This window comes from Dryobates pubescens, chromosome 10 (genome assembly GCF_014839835.1).
Source record: "Dryobates pubescens isolate bDryPub1 chromosome 10, bDryPub1.pri, whole genome shotgun sequence".
In the NCBI taxonomy this organism is placed as follows: Eukaryota; Metazoa; Chordata; class Aves; order Piciformes; family Picidae; genus Dryobates; species Dryobates pubescens.
The window spans coordinates 18,828,268-18,853,983 of NC_071621.1; the positions used below are offsets into that span (position 1 = coordinate 18,828,268).

The 25,716-nt window shown below is 40.4% G+C and overlaps 1 protein-coding gene across 1 annotated transcript; it reads right to left on the reverse strand.

Moving 5' to 3' along the window:
* Window positions 1–372: 372 nt before the first annotated feature.
* Window positions 373–8,927, reverse strand: RFXAP (regulatory factor X associated protein). Its single transcript, XM_054164510.1, has 3 exons — window positions 8,070–8,927; window positions 5,497–5,604; window positions 373–1,918 (listed from the first exon to the last, which is right to left on the reverse strand). The coding sequence occupies exons 1-3, from the start codon at window positions 8,925–8,927 to the stop codon at window positions 1,808–1,810; spliced, it is 1,077 nt and encodes a 358-aa protein (XP_054020485.1). The 3' UTR covers window positions 373–1,807.
* Window positions 8,928–25,716: the final 16,789 nt, after the last annotated feature.

Consider the following 25,716-nt stretch of genomic DNA (forward strand, 5'->3'; position numbering starts at 1 on the left):
CCCCGACAAAGGGGTACGGCTGCATGGAGCGGTTCCCTTTGGCTCAGCTCAAACGGAGCGAGCGATGCCAATTATTCTCGGCCCCTGCCTTCCCATTTTAAGGTTACAAAGCAGTCCTTTGCTTGGCTCATAGGAGCTGGCGGGACTTTCTCAGGTAGTCCCGACTGAGTTACCCTGGGGTTTGCAGGGCAAGGAGCGGTGGAAGTGGCGGCTCTTCTTCTCTCCTGCAACGGAGCAGGGTCACTTTCACATATATTCTGACACACTGAGAAGACTAATCTGGTTTTACTCAAGCTAAAAATAACTTTCTATAAAAGCAGCCTTCAAACACAACAATTTTAATGCCCCTTGTCAGGGGCAACCAAAAACCCCAACACTAACAAAAAAAGAACAGGCTATGGTTGGTTGTTTTTAAAAGAAAAACAAATACTTTACTCAATCACTTCTTGGTCCAGACTATTGATACAAAGTTGTATTTTTTTTCCTTTCAATTTCTTGTTTAAACAACAACTTGCACAATGCTACATACAATAAATCCCTACTGAACAAGTTATATACATACACAAAGCACAGCTTGTAAAAATTTGTAAGATTAACAAATATTTCTGAAGAGATATTATTTAGTGGATCAAACTGCTGCAGTATCAAATTAGTACTTTAATAAGCACTGACACCATTCAGATAACCTCTGTTCAGAAACATGGTTTAATACAAAACTTTGTTTTACAAACAAAATGTGGCATTCGACACAATGTACTGTTTGGATTCTTCACCCAGTCAATTGCAAGTTCATCTGAACTGGCTGAAAACCTGAGAAGTCTAGCACTAGAGCCAGTTAGGTATCAGCTGTCTTGAAAGTAGAATTTTAACTATGCTTTTTTGAAAGCAACAACTACATACAAGAAAAAAAAAAGCACAATCACATTTTACTTTTTGGATGCACTTGGCAGTATGAGTAAAAAGCTTTACAATTTAATTTAGTCACTTAAAAATGCTCTGTAATTAAGTTGTATTTCATGTATAAGGCTGGTTCTTAAAAATAACTCCACAAAACAAGGGCCAACTCTCAGTTGCATATGTTCCACCTAATTCTCCTCTAAAGTTTTTTTTCCCCATTTACCACTCTTGGAACTTTCAAACAAATTCTTTTACATGCTTTTCAAGAGACAATGAGGCATTTCAAATCTCCTCAATGTGTAGGTAATGAATATATATATATATATATATATATATATATGTGTATCAGGAGGTTCACCTGATTCGCACTTTTCTGAGCCACTGGATCAACTTTTTGATGGCATGATGTCTTTGTCTTTAGTGCAAGATTCTACTGGACATCAATTTCCCATATCCCTGAGCAATTGCTGTTAGTCTGTGCCACTGGCCTGGCTCAAATTCAGGACTTCATTTCACAACTTCCATAGAAAGTAACTGGCTTCCTTCAATGATTGTCATCAAAGACTGACTTGTTTAACAGTAAATCCTTACATAGAAAATTGTTAATTCAGTGGAAGACTTTGGTAGGAAAAGGGTGTACAGCTCAACACTGCTAATATAAACAAATGTATATTAAAAAAATTAAACACTAAAATTAAGTTTTAGAAAGAATCAAAAAATAGACTCCTCCAGATTTGCTCACAAGTTTGCAGACACCCAAGCAGCTCAAAACCTCAAAAGTGCAAACAAGTAAAATACATAACAGCAGCAACTTCAGATCTCCTTTAAACACCAAGATTGTTCATATTTATACAAAATCCTATTCCTCCTTCAGCACCAGACACATCTGCAGGTTACTGATCTGTTCTGATTACCCAGGTGCTCCTTGAAACTGTTGCTGCCTTTGTTCCAGAGCCTGCTGACTTAACAGTTGCTGTTGTTTCTGTAGAAACTGCACTACTTCTGGGCTTCTGAGTAGGGACTGCAAGAAAGAGGAAGTGGACTTTAAGGAACTCACATATCTTAAATATCTACCATAGTGATTATATTTATAGTATTTTTCTATTAAATCAATTTGTGCAGTGTTACCCCAGTAGGCAACTAAGCATCACAACAGCCTCCGGTTCACTCCTCACTCACGGGATGAAGCACTGTTCGGTGGGTAGCACATAAGACCCTTAATGGGAAGGTTTGTGAGTTCAAGCCTGCAGTGGGCAGTAGTGACAGGTTGGACTCGATGATCTTTGAGGTCTCTTCCAACCTTAGTGATACTGAATACTGATACTGAATACTGTATTAACTAAACATTGCTGTGTTACCAACACTGTTTTCATCACAAACCCAAGACATAGCCCTTTACACACTACTGCGAAGAGAATTAACTGGGCTCAATTAAATGCTGAAGAATTACAAAACATGCTCACAAAAAATAAATAAATAATAGCTACAAACTGTTTCAGGACATCAGCAGGTAACCAGAGGCAGCATTAATACACATCCTGAAAGCAGGTTAAAAATGTAAAGAATATACAGTATCACAGAAAAAACAAAGATGGCAAAATACTGAAAATACACTTTTCAGCTGTGCTTCAGCTCTGAAATGATTGCTACAGTTTCCATTACAGATAGCTCAAAAATACTGTAATAAATCAAACACTCCAATTCTACAGCAAAGCTCACTGCCTGTCAGAGTCCAAGCATCTTAGTCACATGGTTTTAAGTTCCCATAGTCCTGCAAGCAACTCTTATGATTCTGTGTTCAATGAGTGTTCAGTAGTTTCCCAACATTTCTAAACAGTAATCCATCTACAAGGAATGAGTTAAAAAACCCTTCCACCTTCAGTCACAAAATACAGAAGTATCTAAAACAATTTCCTTCTGGTTCCTGGCCTGAACTGGTGCAGTCTGTGATCCATGCTTTGGGCTCTCTATCCCCAACTTGGTGCTTCACAGTGCCTTGCCTCTGCTTTCTTTATCCAGTACAAGCTGCACTTCCAGGCACATGTGTGCCACCAAAACCCCTCTCTTCACAGAGATTAACCCCATGCAAGCATAAAGGACTTGGCAGGTCTAAGCAATAAATCTGCAGGCAGCTACCCATGATATGCAGTAACCTGCATGTGCAGGAACATGAGGTATGGAACAGCAACAGGCCATGAGAGATCTTTTCTGAGTCACCAAGGCTTTGTGTTGCGTAGACATGCTGTGGTGGTTTTAGGGTATGCCTTTAAAATTTAGCTACAGACTTTGAGCAGAAAATTAGAAAAATATAAATAAATCACTATTAGGTATAAAAAGGAAAACTAAAGATTATTCTAAGCAAATTCATTGGAGAAATATCTGCTATAAGACTGACTGCACCAAAACAATTCTCTCTCTTTTCTGATCTCTTCTCTGCTTGCTTCGCTCAGGAGAGATTAACCTGCTTTTTTGGATGACCTTAGCTGCATTGTTTTAGTTAAGACTAATCCCTGCTTTCTCTCTGTTCCTTTTCTCCCTTTGGGACAGGGGGTGGGGGGACAGTGGAACAGCTTCCCTGGATTCTGACCAGGGGGATTTTCATGTTGTTTGCTAATTGTAAATACCTGTATAATACTGTAAATACTGCATATTTTGTACACATTCATTGCATTCCATTGTAGAGTGTAGTTTTGCTTGTAAATACAGCTTTCATTTGCTTCTAAGTGAGTTGGTCTGGCAAAGTTAATACCAGGGGAAACGTCAACCCACCACATATGCTTAAAACAATGAAGAAGTTTCTAGAAGAAATATGCTGAATGAGGGAAACTGAGTCAGAGCAGAGAGAGAGAAGCAAGAACTGTTATCAAGGAGAATCTGAATCTCACTTCACCAGAATACTGCAAGGAAACCTCAGTTCTTGAAGAGCCCTGACATAGCTCTGTGCAAAAGCTCTCAACATCTATTTAAAGAGCTTCTTGTTGCTGTATTTCTAGGAAAAAATGTTTTATTAATAAGGTATCTTTCAAATTTTATTAAAAGCCACATTAACTAGAAACATCCAAGAAAGGGGACAACAGTAAGTGAAGCATGAAGAACTTCAGATACTGTGAACCATAAACTCCACAGTTCATTGCATTATTTTTGGAAAAACTGAAGAACTAGATACTCCTCTGAGTTTTAGACACAACCATTAAATTGGTGCTCTTAGTGAGAACTGAAGAAAATAAATCTATACAGATGTATACTTAGACTAATACAATATTTCTTTTAAGATTTTCAAACTTCTGATCAGAGTTCTGATTAGAGGACAGTCTCAGGCTGCGCCAGGGGAGGTTCAGGCTAGATGATAGGAAAAAGTTCTATACAGAAAGAGTGATTGCACATTGGAATGGGCTGCCTGGGGAGGTGGTGGAGTCGCCATCACTGGAGGTGTTCAGGAGAAGACTTGATGGGGTGCTTGGTGCCGTGGGTTAGTTGTTTGGGTGGTGTTGGATTGGTTGATGGGTTGGACGCGATGATCTTGAAGGTCTCTTCCAACCTGGTTTATTCTATGTATTCTATGTATCAAGCACTAATATTTCTCATTAAACTACTGTAGATTGATTTGCCTAGCCTAGTTAACAGAGGCAAATGGTCCTGTTAGCTTCTGAAGAAAGGAGATTGTAAAACCAGTAACAAAGTTATAGATGCAAAATAGTTTTAGATAACAGAAGGGGAGACCTTCGGCATTTCGGCATCTGAAGGGGACATACAGGAAGGCTGAGGAGAGCCTGTTTAGAAGGGCATGTAGCAATAGGACGAGGGGCAATGGTTTTAAACTAGGGCAGAGTAGATTTAGGTGAGACATAAAGAGGAAGTTCTTTAAAATGAGTGCTGAAATACTGCAACAGGTTGCCCTGAAATGTGGTGGAGGCCCCATCCCTGGAGATATTCAAGGTCAGATTGGATGGGGCCCTGAGCAGCCTGATCCAGTTGGAGATGTCCTTGTTCACTGCAGGTGTTATGAGTGGGTTGGACAAGACGACCTTTGAGGGTCCCTTCCAACCCAACGAATTCTATCATTCTAAGTTGTAATGAAGAAGTCAAAGGAACAGTAAACACTTAGTGATTTCCCTTCACTGGGTTTAATTCTTGAAATACACTTAATGAAGCAACAGAGGTGTTTAAAAATTTATAACACATACAATTCACGCAGTCTACAAACATTACTTACACATTTTGCTTTATCAACAAATACATATGCAGTTTTGTGTGTGATATGTGTTTTGAAACACAGCAGCAATTAAAGCTTGCATCAGACCATGCATTTTCTATGTAAAGCTTTTGAGAAAAGATGGTTTAAGGAGTTAAAAACATCTTGGTTACACCAAGACCATTTACCCTAAAGAAATAACTATTTAGTACCACCAAAAATGTGGCAGTGATTGTTAAATTTAATCTTCCAGTTTTCTTCACTGCTCTGCAGTATACTTCAAATTTGAAAACATGCACATAAAGCACATCAACATTAGACTGATCTTTATCTTTCACAGGGTGACAAACATTGTCACATTGCCTTTATTTATCCAGGTTCAAAACCTGAAAGAAAACAAAACTTACCAGCCTCTTTTTATTCAATACTTGCTCTAAGAGAGTAGGTCTTGCTGGGCGATCTCCAATAGATCCTGTTCTTTGTTTTGTAACAGAAATTGAGCCTTCGACACTATCCTGCATGAGAGAAAATTAAAGACAAGTTAGAATGCAGAGCCAGAAAAAAATTACACCTTCCCTTTTTGCCCCTAAAAATCCCAAGAGTAAAGGATGTTTGCCTCTAATCTGCAGACAAAAGCAGCAGCACAAGTATGGAAAAGTATCAGTTCAAGAACTGGCCTCTTCTTTCCACATTATCTTCACTATTTCTCATCAGTCAGTGAAGCAATGCGGCCGAGTTCCTCTTCTAAATCACAAAACTAACCAGGTTACATTGGCTAATGGGTTGAGGTTGTTTGATTGCATTTCTGAAAAATTAAGACATTCACAACAGCAAAATCTCCAGCTCGTGAAAGTGAATGGTATCTAATGTTTGCAATCAGGTAGGAATAACAGTAATACCTCTAACAGCAAAATAAAACATACTTCAGAACACTATTACAAATTTGTCAAAGTCACAAGCAAGAGACAGTAAAATACACATTATTTTTTTCTTTCTAAGTTTATTCTGTTCCTTGTACAATCACCAGCCATATGAATTAGACTGTCTTCTAAACAACAGGGCTCTACAATCCGCTGTGGAGAAAATACTTATAGTTTGAGAAATTCCAAGCAATGCTGCATCCTGTGTGTATTATTCACAACTTACTAACACCTCCATTCATCTGAAAGGGTTCAACCAAGAGCAACAGCAACAAATATCCCAGTATCATTCACTTCAATCCTGTCCACAAAAGTGAAAACAAAATTTGTATTAGGAAAATAACTCTGACTCCACATAACATTTTGTGGAGCCTTGATAGACACCACTAATAAAAAGCACACTAACTTTAGCATGGAATATTCTGCTTTCTCCTGCAAGAAACTGGGATAAGGAAGCCTGCCCTCTTCCAACATGCAATCACCAGGACTTCTCGTTAAAGATTGAGATGTTTCAACCCATCATTACATGAAATGCAGCAAAACTCATCTCCCATATTGTTCCCTTTCCTGAAATAACAACTAGACACACCATGTAGGTGAAATCAGACCAGTACAGAAATCTAGAATTCAGCCAGATCTTGAATACTGCGAGCCATTTCTCTTCCCACAGCTGAAAGAGAAGTAGCTACTATAACGAGGCAAGGTTCAAAGAATGGTAACAAACTTTCAAACAAGCACGCTAGCCTTTTCAATGTGAAAAGCAAACAACTCAGGAGGCTAGGCCGTCAAGTAAATGTCACCAAGTGAACAGGAATTAGCTGTTTACTGTTATCTTCTAATGTAAACATTAACTGGCAAATTAAGTTCAACAACAGCCAAGTTCAAAAACAAGGAGATCATTCAAAACAGGCAACAGAAGAAACTATCAGAATGTAAAGGATGCTGAGAGTTTACCAGGGCTCAACAAAACTTAAAGTACACAAAAATGACATCACTGAAGAGTTATAAAATACATCAGAAAACCCACACCTATCGCAGCACATCTTCTGAGCTGGAAGAGCAAGAAACAGGGAGAAAATTCCCTAGTAGTATCACTACATTTGCCTTTTGCTTAGGCACCTCGTTTATGGCAGCTTTTACATACCAAAAAGGATTTACTGCTGTGAAGGTACATTTGTGTTACCACTACATTTATACGAAGGAAAAGTTGTTTGAAGGTTAGTAATTTGCAGTAAGTTTCCAGTCACACAACTTCAGAGACAGCCATGCTGACAAAAATTAATTGCTTTTAGCAGAATACCAAGTAAGATTATTTTTTTCCCTTCTGGCTACAGCTATTGTATACTTAACCCTTGAAGAACAAATGAGTACCAGCTTCAAAAGTAAAACTATTTTCCTCTTTCTAGTTCAACTAAATAAAAGATCTTCAGTGCCAACTCAAGTGACCATCATAAACTGTGTTATCCTGGCTGAGCCTCAAACAAAACTAAAAAGCTGTCAGCATCAGTTCTCCCCCTGACAGTACTTCTGTCACTAAATGATACCGAGGTTTAGGAAAGTGTGAACTATTAGTGGTCTAAGTATTTTACTGCTGTCGAATATCAGAAAAATAATAATCAACGGAATGTACACAACTCATATTTACATACAACATAATCTGGTACCAAATGGCCTCTGTAACATTAAAAAGCTACGTTTCAGTATCAACGGACATCTCTCTGGGATCTAGACTCATCTCTCTTCCTTTCTACCAATAATTTTCTTCCGGGAATCTTCTGATAGTTGTAAGTTAAAATGTTATGAGAGAAGATTTTTTTAAAAAAAAAAAAAAGGAAGAAACGCGACTTGCTCTGGCACCAGAAGAGCCTGCTCTCGAACTCCTTACTTCTCCCCTTTCCTCTGGACAGAAGGCTCGCATTCCATCTGAGAGAAACCGGTTTTTCACGGGAAGTCCACGCTCTCAGCAGACCCGAGGGCAGCTGCGCTGCGCACCGTCCTCCCTGCCCGGCGAGGCGCCAGCCGAGGCCCACACCACAACCTCCTGCCCGACGGTGCCTTACCTCGGCCCGCGGGCCGGCCCCCGCGGCGGCCGCCCCGCCGCCCCCCAGAGCCTGGTCGTTCTTCTTGCGCTTGTACTTGTCCTTGTAAATCTTGTTGCGGTGGCGCTTGCACATCCAGGGCTTGCGCTGCTTCACGACCTGTGTGGTGGTCTCGCTGCAGCCCTGGTATGTGCAGCTCTTGCAGCCGCCACCCGCCGGGGTCGTTTCACCGCTGGAAGATGCTGCCGCCGCCGCCGCTGCTGCAGTCGCCTCCTCCTCCTCCAACTCCTCCGGGCTAGCCGTGCTCTCGCCGCCGGCCGCCTCGGCCTCCTCCCCCGCCTCCGCCTCGCCGTCGCCGCTCCCCCCTAGCTCGTAGAACAACATGAGGCCTCCGCTACCGGAGGGCGGCAGAGGCGGGTCGGCGACCGGGAGCGGCAGCACCCCCCCCGCCGCCGCAGCCGCCGCCACCTCCTCGCCGCCGCATGGCTGCATCACGAGCAGCGCCAGCTGCGGCGGCGATGAGGAGGAGGCAGAAGAGGAGGCGGCGGAGGAGGAGGAGGAAGCGGCGGCGGGGCTGGCCCGCAGGGCGCCGGTAACGGAGCCCCCCAGGTGCACGCCGCCCGGCACCTCGTCCCGCGCGCCGCCGCCCTCGACGCACGCGCGCATGCGCCACGCACGCGCACTAGCAGCCGGCGGCGGGAGAGGCCGCGCGCGCCATCTTTGCAGTCCCAAGTCGCGACTGCGCACCCGCGAGCGGAGCGCGCCCGGGTGCGAGACGGTGGAGGTGGGGTCACGCGCCTGGCGGTGCTTGCAGCGTCCCTGGCTGCGCCTCCAGCGTCGCTGCCTGCATTTGTGTCCTTGCTTTCCAGATGCCTTCATCTGGTCCGTGGGAACATGCGGGTTGAGTTTGGCTTCCTCTCCCGTTTACCCCTTTTATTGCATCAGCCTGCTGTTGCCCTTGTAACTTTCAGCTCGCTGCCCCTTGGCAATTCTTCATTCCTTCATTTGGGTATTGTCTCCTTGGCTTACTCCTACTTATTCTTTGAACACTTTTTCCCTGTTACAAGGTTCATCTGAACAGTGAAGGCTATCTTCGTCCAATTTGGGCCATTATAAGTACGCTATTCAGAACTAAATATCTTTGTAATGTAAATGAATGCTGTATCTGTAATCTTAGTCATTTTTCCACTTCACAATCCTGATACAAGATGTTTCCCTGCTTTAACCCAGTCCTTTTTTCTTTGAACATCTTGCATTTTATTCCAAGAAAAAATGACAACTTGCAATGCAGCTATCATGCCTACCTTCAGTTTTCCTTCTGCTGCTTCTTTCTGTGTCACTCCTGCAAAGAAGTCCCACCAACCTCCATCTCTGATTACCTGTTTACTTCCTTACTCTCTGTGGGTTCTTTCTCATTGCCCACATTGGTTTACTCACATTAAAGAATGATGCTCACCCCTTTTGTTCTCTGACAATTACCACAGCTCCCTTGCCCTGTCCTTAAGGTCAATTATGCTGTTTACAGTATCACAGTACATTAGAGGTTGGAAGGGACCTCCAGAAATTGAGTCCAACCCCCCTGCCAAATCAGGATCACTTGGGGTAGTCCACACAGGAATGCATCCAGGTGGGTTTCAAAAGTCTCTAGAGAAGGAGACTCCACAACCTCTCTGGGCAGCCTGTTCCAGTGCTCCATCACACTCACTGTAAAGAAGTTTCTTCTCATGTTGAGGTGAAAACTTCTATGTTCAAGCTTGAACCTGTTGTTCCTTGTCTTATTATTGCACACCACTGAAAAGAGATTAGCCCCCTCCACTTGACACCCACCTCTCAGATATTTTATAGACATTGATGAGATCCCCTCTCAGTCTTTCTGAAGACTAAACAACTCCAAGTCTCTCAGTCGCTCTTCATAGAGGAGATGCTCAAGTCCCCTAATCATTCTTGTGGCTCTCCGCTGGATTCTCTCCAGCAGGTCCATGTCTCTCTTGAGCTGGGGACCCCAAAACTGGACACAGTATTCCAAGTGTGGGTCTCACCAGGGCAGAGTACAGTTTAGAGCTGTAGCCATTCATTTTCACCCTTGATCGTGTTGTAATACAATTCTCTCACCTTTGTCAAAATAGCTAACAAAGTGGTATAGTCCTAGACTGTGAATTACAGCAAAATTAGTAACTTTCTCTTTGTGACAGTTTAGGCTCTGCCTTTAAAAAAATTCTGGGGAAATTTGCAGTCGGGTGTAAAAAGGAAAACAAAGATCAATTCTAAACAAATTTCATTGCTCAGATGTGAGATGTACCATAGCAATATCTCTCACATTCCTTTCTCTCAGTCTCACTCCATCCTCTGTCTTCCTCTTGCATGCATGCTGTCCTGGACAGCATCACACTCTTCATCACCTTTGACCTACCTTTAACATGGATGAGATGACTCCTTAGTTCTACTGTTTAATCTGGAATTACAGACTATTTTTTGTCATTGTTGATTTATGTTCCCCAAAGATGCTTCAGTGTCTTTTTCATCTCTGCTACAGCCATGCTGGAATGACTTACAAGACTCTCTTTTAGGAAACAGTCTTGCATCTGTGCCATTAATGGACATGTAAAATTTACATGTAGCCCTGTTCTCTTGCCACAGCTCTTTATACGTGTGCTCCTTGAGGCAGAGGTTGTCAGTAGATGTTTAGGGTTTCTTTCACATTACAATTCCATTGAAACACTTTCAGTTTATTTCCTTTGCTTTAACTGCGTCTTGAAATAACATGCATGTAAAATTTTCCTGACATTAATTAAAATAAAATCCAAAGTCATAATGAATTGAAAACAATGGCATTTTTCTCCAGTCACACTCCCTGCACAGTCAGGTCAGTAGATTAAAGCAGTTCTGGGCTAAATGAGAAAATTGTTTATGGAGTAAAGGCTTTCAAGCAAATGCGCTGCTCAAAACTCCCTCTCTTTTAGAATCAGTTGGATTCTACCTCAGGCATCCTGGTAACACCTGGGCATCTCATTGGAAAGTGTGCCTGGAAGTATTTCACCTCTCTATTCTCATTTTCCTCATCTGAGGGAGAAAAAAAGAATAATGACCCCTCCTCCCTCCCTGAAAATCAGCAATGCCTTACAATGATACTGAGGGAAGCAAATCAATTGGATATTTAATGAGGCTATTAACTGGACTGCAGTGTGAAGTATTATCCAATGCTTTTAACTCCAGAACCTTATTATCTGCTTGCTTGAGGTCACAGAAGCATAAAGGCAAATTAAAGAAGTAACTTAACAAATTATGCCCTTCTGAAAAAGTGGCCATTAATACCTTGTTTTCTGCCTGGTTTGCTTGGAAAAGAGAAACATTGTGATGGAAAAGAAATCAAGCAAAATATTAGTTTCCTTGGGTTGCACTTCTGACAATCCATCTCTTGGGGAAGGAAAGTAATCCTTGGAAAATTTTGTCATGAGTCTGTACGTCACTGCCGTCCAGCCAGGAGCAGCTGCCTCACAGTTTGCCTTCCCAGGTGCACTTAAGAGGAGATGCCAAGTCTGATTTTTGAAATCTGTCAACTTCATTTGTCATTAGGCTGACAGTTTGTTTAAGTAGACTCTGTAATTTTCTGCTGTCTCTTTAATTTGTGTTTGCAGAGTAGTTCATTTTAATGTTCAAGATTTCTGTGCTGGTTCTTGATATCCAGTTCTTAATTGTCTTGGGAAGGAACATGTATTAAAAAACAGATACAGGATAAGATTCAGAAAGATTAATATTATTGAAGAGGCTGAGCTGTCCTACTTGAACACCAAGATGGTACTAATGATTATAGCTGCAGTCATTTTTTTCAAACTGTAAGTTATTTCAGCATTTTCCCATGAGTGATGATATGAATTCTGTTCATTCAATCTGTCCAACTGTCTGTCTGCCTACCTATGTTTTATGCAGAAGTGCATTTGCCTTTATCATGTGTTTTAAGAGCACAGGCCATACTAAGAACTTCACTGAGAAGTGAGACTCAGAAATGCATACATCCAGTGTTGTGATATCCCTACAAAGATAGTATGATCTAAATGGAAATTATCTTCTAACCTTGTTGCTGTGTTATAAAATGAAAAAGTCAAGTCAAGGAGAGGGTTTGGGGTTTTAAAACACCTATGAAAGGTACTTGAAAGACACAAGAGGAGGAAGACTGCTGAAGGAAGCTGAGAACTAATTTTTGAAGCACATCTCTTTAGAAACACATCATCTGAAGAGGGAATCAAAATGTAAGTATATAGTCAAGAGAGATATTCCTATTTTGTTGTGCTTCTTACTGCTCAGCAATCTCCTTCATTTCTCCTACCTGCTCTTGGAGTTCAGGTTAAATGGCACAGTGATACAGTCATAGAAAAGCTCAGTGGCCTCAAAAGGGACAGGAAGGTGAAGCAAAGAGTGATCAGTGTGCTTACTGATAAGATTTTCCAGGTGACAGTGAGTGGTGAAGTCTTACCATGAGTAGCACATCAAATGTCTTTAAGCTACTGTAATCAGTTTGTTAAAACTTGCTTTTCAGATAAGCATACAAGAATTTTATGTCAATTTCATCAAATTCTATAAACATTCCTTTTTACATTATTCATTTCACAGTATCTTTTCCCCAACAATACTAGGAAGTAAAAAATTTATTAGGCTTCATGAATTATAGACAAGTTTATTTGTTTAAAATCATGGGAAACAAACAACCTCTTAAATAATGGGAAGTTTGGTTTGCATTATGGATACCTTCTGGTTTTAGTTCATGCATGACATAAAATGGCCATCAGAAATGGGTTTCTCTCCCCAGGCCCTTCTTATTTTGCATGATTACCTTTGTCCCATGACAACAGATAAATTAAATAAGGCTGCTGAAAATAAGTCTTCTGTTCATCTATTTACATTTAACTAGACATAAATAAATCAGCTTTTAAATAAAAATAGCATCCATGATGTAATAAAAGCAATCAAAAATAAAGCTGAATAAAAGTGTCCAAGGCAGGAGTTAGCATTTGCTTTGAACCTCACAGTGGACATGTACTAGCCCCTGAGCTCCCAATACTTTTTAATACTAAAACACTTCTAAGTCTCAGAACAGACTTCCTTTCATGCTCTTTTCATTTGCTAGAGTAGACCTTATCTGGAAACCATTTTCTTTGGTGATTTCCACTCACAGTGAATAAATGGATGACTGCTTTTAGCTCCCGAGCAGGAGCAGTGTCATTGTGCATGTTGTCCCCCCATGCAGAGCCAGCATCCTTGAACATGTCCTGAGATGTCTCCTGTTCTGTGTGTCATGCTATATGCCTTTGTGGTATGGAACAATTATCACTTTGGCAGAGGTTAGTATCTGCTAATTCTAGTTATCACTGTTTCACAGATTGATTCCTTCTCAATCTAAATCACTCAGTTCAGGCCTACTTCAGAAAAACATCTCTCTTTTTTATGGCAAAGAAAGTGTGAATAACTTACCATAGCAAAGTAGGCATAGCCACTCTGCTTAGTGAAGCAGTAAACATAAATAATGGGGTAAATTTACAAATATTTAGAAAAAAAATAAATGTAATGAGCTCAGTTTTAGACTATGAAATATTCTCTTCCAGTAGAAATAGGAAGAGCCTCGCTTATTAAGAGAGTTAAAACTAGATGGAAGCAAAGCTCTAGATAAGGGAAGCAATCCTCTGGTGGCAGGGAAAGATGTCAAATGAGCTGCTAACATCTGTGGCTGCCACATACAAGCATGCATGCCTGTATCTGAATGTCAGCACTTCCTCCTTCCTTTCTTATAGCAATTGTTAACATTGCTTATGGTTTTCAACCTTCATGCTGACATTTAGGGGTCCTGGGGTTACTCACACAGGTTGTGTTCTAGGTGGTCTTTTCCACTTTAGTCATGTAGTGAATTATTTCCTGTGTAGTTCTCATAAGTAAGTTTTGCAAGTAATTTCAAATTATGGTGTGTGGTTTTTTATCTGTTTGTTTGTTTTTACAGAATTCATGGCTTTTTAGTTCTTTTGTTGTATTAGTTCAATAACTTCTGTTCTCTTTGAAATGTTTGGCAAATACAGTGACAGAGGGACTTCTTACATAAGAACTTCAGTATGATCAGTTTCAGACTATCACAGATTGAAAGAGACTCATTTTTACAGGAAAGAGGGGAAAGAATTAGCAGTGCAGGACTGAAACATGGCTTGATCCTCAGAAGATAATGAATGAATCTGTGCCTAAGAAGCTTTTTCTTCTCTCCTTTCTCAGACTGATGAGGCTTGTGTATTTAGGAACAGGAATAACATTTTCTAGACATGTAGTCTGTCTTTATGCTATGTGTATACAGCTATTCCCTGCCTTTCACCTTGACAACCAAGAATATGTCTAATGTGGCCCACAAGTAGCCAGGATTAACATTTTGTTGGAAAGTCCTTGGGGACCCATCTGTTTTCCTCTGCGTCCTACTGAAGTAGTATGTTTATACAGTTTAAATCTGAAGGAGTCAAGGCTCAGAATTCCAACTAGATCAAGTTTGTTCCAAATACAGGAACCTGAGAGCTCAAAAGGGAGTCATTAATGGGCCATCAGAGCACTGCTTAGTCATTTGCTTTTATCCCTTAATTCCATTTGCCCTTATCTTTCTCTTTCAGATATCTAGGGCCAGCTCTTTGCTACGTTACTAGGCACCCTGACACTGCTACTTCATCTGAAACATTTTTCTCAAACATTGACTTTATTGGTTTTCTCACACAGGTGAAGTTTCACCTCAAGCATTTGTGTTGATAAACAGTCCTTGCTTGGCTATTTTTTCTCAATAAAGAATTATAACTTGTGTTTAGGATCACATAAAACTCAAAAAAAAGTAAATGTGCTCTTCTTTGGTTCTCTTTGACACTGCCAATCCACCAAGCAGTTCCTCCACTCCTCTTTATCCTAAAACTAGGAGGGCCAGTAGCTTAAGAGCAGCGCTTTGAGGATAAGCTCATTGACAATCTGCAGTGTAAGGAGCACACAGGTGCAGATTTTGAACTTAATTAGTGATGATAGAAATGCAAATGGTATTTTTTTAGATAATAAACACAAACTGGACATCTAAATCATTGTGATTCTCTGAAACTGCCTATATTACAAAAGAATTCTAGGTGCAGAGAATCTAGATGTTGCATTCTTCCCTCTCATCTATTTAAAATAGACACTACTGGTGTGATTGTTTTTAAAACAATATTAATAATGTGAACTTATGTCTATATATATCTGTTTACTATATAGTACGAAGGACTGCTAATTGCCAAATTCAGCCTTTATTTGAAGCCCGAGTGACTACACTGAAATAGCTAAGAATAAAGTCAACCCTGCCAGTTTCCATATAGCTATCTGTGCAAACACCTCTCAGCAGAATTTAGACCTGTGAGCCATTAATTTGTTTACAGCTTCTTCAGTAATGCAAGCCTAACTGACCAAGACATCACAATGCCTTTATTTATTCAGTCAGAGTCTGGAGGATCTATCTTGCTTGTAGGAAAAAAAAAAAAGGAAAAAAGAAAGATTAACACAAAAATCATTCATCACTACTGACTGCACTGATATCACTGAAAACTAATAATTCATTTTACTGTGCTTAGTCCTCCTAGTTTGCCCATGATCTGCATCTCCTGTTACAAGGGTGTCAGATGTTTGCAGTGACATACAGCTCTATTTGGCCTAATTCCACTGGCATCAGGTGGGAGCTTGTCTGGAATACTCGTAACTTCTTGATACCTTGCCGACAGGCATGACAGCCAGCACTACTTAGTGTATTAACATAATCCACAAGAGCTGTTCTTTAACTCCTGTTTAGCCTTGTTAGTCCTATCTGCTTCTCTACTCACACATAAAACAGTGATTGTACTTAAAGTAATGGTCTTTCAAGCATGTCCTAGCCAGACATGTCAACAAAACTTTGGAACTTTTAACATTTTGTAACAAATCCATCTTCCCTTCCTCCCAAGGAGGGAGGTCTCAGACTGCCAGTGCTAAGGCTGTTAAGATTTCTAAATATTTGAGATAGCAATTTTCTTTGCATGAGAGACACTGCACTGCTTTATGCCAGCATATGACAAAGAAGAATTAATCACAGAGTGGAAGATTGGTGGACCAGTGACCAAGACCAATTGCTGTCACTGTGGGAAAAAAAGATTGCACTAAACAGTAATTATAAGAATATATATTACACATAAACATGCACAGTGTGTGTATAAGGGTAAATTTGTAAAACAGAAAAAAATTGTGAGCAAAATTGTGTAAAAAAAATTTCAATAATTGCTTTAAAAGAAGAATTTGTTAGATGGTTGGAAAAAACAGTTCTAATCTACCAGAAGGGACAGCTTTGGCTTACAGTATTAGTACAGCAATGAAGACAGGAGAAGATTTGTGAATAAAAAATGGCAAGTAATGAAAAATAATCAAGAAGCTATATACAATCATGAAGTGTCAAAAAATTGCTGAAGAGTGTTATAATCACATAGGAAAAAAGAGCAGCTGAGGGCTGTTAGAAAATAAATTCTTTTTAGGTCTGCTACTGAATGGCGATGATAAAGTTATTATTAAGGGGGGGAAAAAAAAAGTTTAATAAATATTTCTGTTAGTTCATTAGAAAGTGTGCCATGCTTTCTTTCCCATCATAAGAGGAAATTTACAGTATTTTCCATTTCCATAGCAACTAAGGAGGATATTAAACATCTGCAAAAGAAAAATCTTGCTAAGAATACAGGCTTATGTACTTTTTACCCAGAGACCTGAGAGCTGGCCAGGTAGACCTCTTGTCTGTTGAAATTTAATGTTAATAAATCTTAGAACACCACAGCTGTTCCAAGAGACAGGAAGACTCTTAATGCTGTAGCAATATTCCAGAGACAGGGATAATAACTCAAAGTAATATGCCCTGATTATCCCGATGTAAGTCAGAGGTATATAAATCTTCAGTAGTAAAGACTAGACAAGAATTATAACTATTCAAGACATGGATAAAGAATATGGAATAAGTGCCAATGAAGATTCATTTTAATAGGAAATAGGCCTTTTAAAGTGAATCTGACTTTGGGTTTGGTGTGGGGGTTTTGAATTGTATTTTTAAGAGAGTATATGTCTGAGGAAAGTACAAAATGTAATTTATGTAATCGTTGTTAAGAAATACGGCAGTTTGCAAGTGCATTCTGATGAAGATTAGTATTGTGTATCAATAGTAAAGGCACAGTAAGAAAAGAGTCTGGGAAGTGATTTTTTTAAACAGATGCCAATGGTGAATTGTCCACAGAGTCATGATTGAATATGAATATCTGTGGTGGGATTTTATGTGCAGTTGCACAAATCCTGATATTTTTCAACAGTTGAATTCATGTTGTGGAAGTAAATGCAAAGAGTTGATGAAATTTACAGACTATACAAAGATACATAGTATGGGAAATTAAAGTGAGGATTCTGTGTCCATGGCACCTTCAAAAATGTAGTTTACCACAATGCAAAGCTAAGAATATGAAATTCAAGCCAAGCTGACAAAATGGGAACTTTTACTGCAATAATGTGGTTCTAAAAATGATTTAAAGGTCACAATGTGCAAGCATCTCACTGGAAACTCCCACTTTGGTGTTCAGGTAAAAATGTCACTTTCAGTACTCACAGTTAGGGAGATAAATTCATTTTTCTAAAGAAAACTGTTGAAACTTGATTCTGAAATACTATTAACAATTCTAGCTTTTCTATTTTTAAACAGACATAGAGAAAGTTGAGTGTATGGAAAAAGAAACCCTTCACAACAGAGATTTAAGAAAAGAGCAGGAATGGCTTTAGACTGAAACATGAGTTTGCTCAGAACAAAAAAAGAGACCTGAGACATGACATCATTAGAAGTAACTTTTGTAGAGAAAATAATGGAAGGGACTTAAGTTACATGGATTTAAATACAGAAACCCACAGGTAAATACCAAACCAAACAAAAAAAAAAACCCTAATAACCTTCCCTCCCTGTCTCCCCGCCAAAAAATCCACCAACAAACACACCACCACCACCACCACCCCCCAACCCCACAAAAAAAACACCCAACAAAACCAACAAAAATCCCAATCAGTTTCTGGAAATTAAAGTCATATGGGTTTGAATGGGACATTATGCATGGATTTTTAACAGTGAAGCTGATTAACCACTGGATTAAGCTAATAAAGCTGTGGTGGATTTTTCATCTTTCTGTTTCTTGGATTCCTGCCTAGCTAAATTACTGGAAAATGTGTTTAGTCAAACACAAGATAGCACAATAAAAGGCAAGCTGGGTGAAATATCTGTGAAATGGTCTGTGAAATAATAGAGATTTAAATCAGATTATTGAATAACTCCTCATTTTTACATCTGTAAGCCACCTATCAGTATCATAAATCTTAATTTTGATACTAGTCAGGTTATGAATGTCAAGGAGCATAGAGCTCGGTCACCTTAGCTAGAGTAGTTTGCATAACTGTTTATTGCTTAAACATTCTGGGCAAACCAAATCTAGTGGGATGATGTCTTGCAGATATTTCTTCCCTTTCCCTGTATCCTGGGGAAGGATTACTCCTCAGTTATGTAGGGTCACATTTTCCTCACTGTGACAATGGAAAAACTATCTTCTTTCCCATTACTCTCTTAAAACTTCTAACACACTTGAGTTTCCTTCAGCAAGATGATGGTCATTACTGCTATCCATGGTGTTGCTTTTCTTTCAGAGCTGAGTTGTTGACAATCTAGTATCTCCTTATTTGTGGAGACAGGCTCAAAGCTATTGTAGCAGTAATGCTCTTCTGTGCAGTTACTGGGGCTTTCCACTGGGTTTTCACATTTCTTCACAAGTTAAAAAACCACGAAGTGGGAATAAGGGCAGCAAAGTTCCTCCCACTGTATATGAAGATCAGGTTCGTGACCACCTGAGGAACTCGAACATATATCAGTCTATAGGAGCTGATGACATGCCTCCCAGAGTTCTGAGAGAGTTGCCTGATGTAGTTGCCTAGCCATTCTCTGTAATATTTGAAAAGTGCTGCCAGTCAGGTGAAGTCCCTGGCGACTGGAAGAAGGGACACATTACACACAGTTTTAAAAAGGGCTGAAAGGAGGACCCTGGGAACTATCAACCTGTCAGCCTCACCTCTGTGCCTGGGAAGATCATGGATCAGATTCTCCTAGAAGCTCTGATAAGGCACATGGAGGCCAGGGAGGTGATTGAAGGGAGCCAACAAGGCTTCATTAAGGGAAAATCCTACTTGACCAACCTAGTAGCCTTCTGTGATGGAGTGACTACATCACTGGACAAAGGGATGCAGGGCCTTTGACATGGTCCCCCCATGACATCTTACTAACCAAGTTGGAGAGATATGGATTTGATGGGTGGACTCTTCACTGGATAAGGAGTCAGCTGGATGGTGGCATCCAAAGAGTAGCAGTCAATAGCTCGAAGTCCAGATGGTGACAAGTGGTGTCGCTCAGGGGTCCGTACCAGGACCAGTACTGTTCAATATTTTTATCAATGATATAGACAGTGGGATTGAGTGAACCATGAGCAGGTTTCCAGATGATACCAAGGTGAGTGGTGCTGTTGATGTGCTAGAAGGGGATGTCTTCCAGAAGGGCTTGGACAAGCTTAAGAGGTGGGCCCAGGTGAATCTCATGAGGTTCAATAAGAGCAAGTGCAAGGTCTTACACCTGGGCCAGAACAATCCTTATTATCAATACAGGCTGGAGGATGAGGTGATAGAAAGCAGCCCTGAAGAAAAAGACTTGGGAGTTCTGGTGGATGAGAAGCTGGACATGAGCAGGCAGTGTGCATGTGAAGCCCAGAAGGTAAATTGCATCCTGGGCTGCATTAAAAGATGTGTGGCCAGCAGATCCAGAGAGGTGATTCTGACGCTTTACTGTGCTCTGTTAAGACCTCACCTGGAGTACTGTGTCCATCTCTGGAGCCCTCAACAGAGGAAGGACATGGACCTAGTGGAGCAGAGGAGGGCCATGAAGATGACTGGGGTCTGGAACACCTATCCTGTGAGGACAGGCTGGGGACCTGGGGGTTATTCAATGTGGTTTGAAATTAGAGCAGAGTAGATTTACACTGGATGTTAGGAACAAGTTCTTTACCATGAAGGTGGTGGAACTCTGGAACAGGATTCACAGGGAGGTAGTTGAGGCCCCATCCCTGGAGATATTCAAGGTCAGGCTCAATAAGGCTCTTGGTAACCTGGAGGATATCCCTGCTCACTGAAGGGGGTTGCAATAGATGACCTTTGGAGGTCTCTTCCAACACGAACCATTCTATGATTCACAATGGACAGCAGTTTGGGAATTTGTATCTGTGGATGTATCAACTGGAGCAAAGTGCAGGTCCTGCACTTTGTGCTCTAAAAGAGAGACTCAGCAAAGAAAGGATTGGTAGCTTCATTTACAACCAGTTACATATTTGAAACAGTGCCAGCAATGCTACAGCCTGAACAATCTTACAAAGAGGAGGGCTTTCTTGTGGACAGGTTGCCACTGCAGTGACTGTCCAGGAGACTGAGACCACAGCTGTACAGTTGGAGTAAGGGACATGTTTTGCAGATCTTGTGGGGAGAATAGAGAAATCAGGCAATATTTTCTGTCTCTACCTTTCCTAAAAGTTACAGCATTGCAAGCAGGGCAGCCCCATGACCTTGCTGGTTACAGCAGCCCTAGCCATGGAGAAACAAAGCAATCTCAGAGCAAAGGTCATTTTCTGAAGCTTTTTATACTTCTAGTTCCATTCCTTCTTAAAAGCAGCATTTCATCTTGCTCAATCCATGTGTATGCCAACAGAAAGGTCTGCCAACAGAAAAGCTTGGATGCAGAGTTTATAGCTGGTGGGAACCAGGAAGCCTTAACATAGATTAGCACAATTCTGGGCCCCCTGCCCCCTGTCATTTCTAGCTTTCAAAGCCATCCCTTGACTTCTGGTCCAGAAGAAAGAAATTAGACAAAATTGTGCTTCAGAAAATTATTGACATGAACTTTCCCATTAAAGGTTTTGTATGCAAACTAATTAATTTCTAGACCCACTATCTGATAAGAATTCATACTGATATTCATATAAAGAAATGAGTATGTTCCAAAATTAAAGGTTAGAACTCCTAGCTTGAGAAAAACTATTTCTAAAGCTCTGTCAGTGAATATTTGAGGTTATTTATAGAACAGATACCTGTACTTTACAAAGTGGGAGAGGAGGAGAGGAGCAAAGTATGAGCCATCATGAAAAATTTCTTGGAAAGAAAATGTGTTAAATTCTCACTTATTCTCTTGTGGGTGAGGTATGTTTTACTCACTGGATTGTGTTCTGTCTCATACTTACCCAGAAATTCTTGTGGCACAGAGACTGCCTTTCTCATTTGCCATTCTGCACCTAACAAGAGTCCCCAGATCATCAACTGACATTGCCAGGAATCATCATAAGACAATAACATAAGCTAAAATTATCTAAATAAGCTAAAAGCTGTTAAACAGGCTAAATAAATCAATCCATCTCACCCTTCTCAAAACACAATAATAAAGACTCAGTTAGAACAATGGAAATATGGAAATGTGAAAATAAGAAGGGACCATTGCTGTCCTGCTCCTACTGAGTATGCTTCTCCCAGAGATTGTGGGCTGAGGAAGTGCACTAATGCTGATTTCATTCAGCAGGATGAATTTCCTTTCTTTCCCATCTCATTCTTGCAAATAAAGGCCTTTACTGAAATAGCAAACTGTCGTCTTGATTTTAAATGAGCTTATCTTCTCGATTCAAAGATAAGGGAGTTAGATTTGTCTTCAAACAATTCCATTGGATTCTCCAGTATTTGTATGGAAATGTTCCAGATTTCCTCACAAAAAGATGCCTGAAACTGTTAGCACTGCAGGGCCCTGGTGGAGCTGTGACAGATTAGTTTAATGAGCCTAAATGTAGAACAATATGTAAATAAGTTATATACTTTTTAAACTTCTTCCCTCTGTCCTCCCATATTCTCCACTACAAATCTGTTTTGTAGATGAGGCCCAAGAATGGGAAGCGTTTCTTTCAGCACCAGTGGCTCTGAATCAAGTTGAACCTTGTACTGGAAATGTTATATGTTGCCCATAGCTAGTTCTAAAAATTAGTCCTTGCTCCTTTGCCTTCTTTTTCCCTTACTGTCATTCACAAAAGACATATTTCTCCCAAACTTATCTTTTCTGAGTTTTCTTATCTATGCCATAAAAATCTCAGTATTTCTCTCCAAAGTTCTGATAATACGACCATGTCAGTTCTGATTTTATTCTTATTCAGTTCATACTAATCTGTCTTTGTTGTTTTATTTGCATATTAATTTTCTTGTTTTGCATATTAATTTTCTTGTTTTGCATATTAATTTTCTTGTTTTCCTGATTAAAATTCTGCCTGCCATAACTCAAAATTTAAATACTATTTACTTGCCAAAGCCATGAAAACTCTGAGAAGAAGCCTTCTTACAGTGCCTGTCCTCCAAATGGTTCCATGTGTTCATGTTGACTCCCGTCAAGTGTATAAAAACCTCTGAGCTACGAGAATTACTTTATTATGTAAAAACCTTCTGCTGAATCAAAATTAAATCACTCTTGACCTTAGAAATTATAAGACATGGAAGTAGTTTCTCCCAAATGAAAAGCCTGGAATTACTGGAGGAGCCTTTTTCTGGGCTGGTGGCTAGAAGTGGCAGGAAGCAATCCCCTCATATATCCCAGCTTCAATGCCAGGTAATTAAAACTCCTTAGGAGGCTGTCCCCATACAAGAACCATGAAGTCTTACTCTAGATCTCCTTCTGGCCCACTAAGTTATGAAATACTGTTCAAATGCTGGACCCTTGGAAATGTCATAGCCCTTCCCTAGAGCATGCTGGTGAGAAAAATCATGAGGTTAATCAAAGCATTATTTTCCACAAAAGCTCTCATTTAAGACAGTTCCTTAGGGTTCAATAGGAGGCAGTGGTATTTCTCTGAGTTATAAACATATGTGTGACTTCTTTGCACCTTTGGCATCTTTGCTGCACTTGTATTTGATATGCCAATGAGGTACGAATAATTTTCATACCTCATTGGTGCTAAGGGATAACCTAGGTTAGTTCCTTATTATTTCTCTATTTTAATTGTTTTGGGTTTAAGCAAAAAAAAAATAATTAAAAAAAATGCCAGCTAGTATATTAAAAATTATGAGGAAAGCAATAGCAAACTAAACAGAAATACAATATTCTCAGTGTGCCTCTTGGAGGTGCTCAATGCAGTTCTGACTCTTCTATCTCAAGGGTAATAGAAAAACTGGACATACAGAGATGAGCAATAAATGTGATCAAAGGTATGCTACTGTTAAATAACAAATAGACAAGTGAGTAAGAGTGGCAGAGAGATAACTGAGAGGGTAGAAAGGTCTATGAAATTCGGTGGCTAGAAAGGACAGTTAAAGTTGTTATTATAAGCTGTCTCATCCAGTATGAAAGCAAGAGAACTTCAAATGAAACCAGCAGATGACTAGATAAAAGCAAACAAAAAAAGGTCAGTTTTCATACAATATTCAGTCATGCTGTGAAAATTTCCACCACAGAATATTATGGATGCTACAAGTTTACATAACTCAAAAAGTGATGGGACAAAATCATGAAAGAAAATTTTAACCAAAGTAAAATGCAGATGAATACATCCACATTTATATTGATAAATACTATTTGAAACCACTCTGAGGCAATGTCCCTACCTCAGCAGTTCTGCTTCCAACTGATTTCAGGACAAACAAATAATAACACAAAAAATCAGAAGATTATGCTGCCAGTCTGCCTGGCAGGTGTTTAATACTGCTGCTCCATCAGGGTTGGAGAGAAACCTACTGCAAATGGCAGCAGTTTGCACTGTGATTTCTCCAGCTGTGCTGCAGAAGAGCTCAGGTGTGGCAGGAGGGCAATGTGTTATGTGCAATAGTACCATGTAGTGCACTATGCAACATGTATTTCAAATATCCACTGTGTTCACCACAATTGTATCAAATAATTGTGTAATACAGTTGTACTGTATTGACAACATCTCTGACTCAGGAAGTCCTCAAATGATTATATGTTGGATGGCTGCCATGAGAGCATTTTGAGGAAGCATTACTGTGAGTGTACTGTTCTTGTCTTTATCAAGCATGCAAACTGCTGTTTTCCTGGGGATTGTTGTTTTCTTCCTTTTTTGAAGGGGTTGTTTGGTTTGGTTTTTTCCCTCTTTAGTTGAAACTGGACTTGCTGTATTGAGTGCCAGAATCATAGAATTGCCTGGTTGGAAAATACCTTAAGATCATTGAGTCCAAACGTATCTTAACATAGCCCTGTACGCAACTGTTAGGCCATGTCTCTAAGCTGCGCATCTAAATGTCTTCTAAACAGCTCCAGGGATGGTGATTCCATCACTTCCCTGGGCAGCCTGTTCCAATGTCCAGCAGCCCTATTGGTGAAACAAGTTTTCCTGATGTCTAATCTAAACCTTCCCTGGTGCAACTTGAAGGCATTTCCTCTTGTCCTATCACTTGTTACCTGAGAGAAGAGGCTGTCCCTCACCTTGCTACAACCTCCTTTCGGGTAATTTCAGAGAGCAATAAGGTCTCCCCTCAGCCTCCTCTTCTCCATACTGAAAAACCCTAGCTCCCTCAGCCTCTCTTCATAGAACATTTGTTCAAGACCCCTCACCAGACTCATTGCTCTCCTCTGGACATGCTCCAGCACCTTAATGTCCTTCTGGTAGTGAGTACCCCAAAACTGAACTCAGTAATTGAGGTGCAGCCTTACTAGTGCCAAGCACAGGAGTAAAATCACAGAATTGTCAGAGTTGGAAGGGACCTCAAGGATCATCTAATTCCAGCCCCCTGCCATGGGCTGTGTCAGCCAAGCCTCCCAGTTTGGTGTCATCAGCAAACTTGCTGAGCAGACACTCTGTTCCCTCATCAATGTCACTGATGAAGATGTTGAACAGCACCAGTCCCAGCACTGATCCCTGGGGGACTCCACTGGTTACAGCTCTCCAGCTGCACTTGGCACCATTGATCACCATTCTTTGAACCCTATCTTGTAACCAGTTCCTAATCCACCTCACTGTCTGCCCTTCCATCCCACACTTCCTGAGCTTGCTCACTAGGATGTCATGGGTGACGGTGTCAAAGGCTTTGTTAAGGTCAAGGTAGACCACATCCACTGGTCCCCCCAAATCTACCCATTCAGTTATGACATCATAGAATGGTATCAGGTTAGTCAAGCGTGATTTCCCCTCAGTGAATCCATGCTGAATACTCCTGATAACCTTCTTCTCTTCCAAGTGCCTTGAGATGTCCTCCAGAAGGAGCCGCTCCATCATTTTTCCAGGGATGGAAGTGAGGCTGACTGGTTGATATGGGTTACCTTAAGACCTGAGGAATTTATTTGAAGTCATGCCCAGCTGTGACCACAGTAGGCAAAAGATTTTCCAATATGGTCAGTGCTGTGTCACCTGAACAACTTAAAGCAATCCAAATAGCAAATAATATTGGCATCCAAAAGATCATTTCTGAACAAACGCTGCCCTGTATCATTGACCTCCTATTATCAGCTATGATATATGTTAACAGTGTCTAAAGTATAGGCAAGCCTTGAGTCTATAAAAGCCATTTGTGAGAAAGAACAGAATATGTGAAA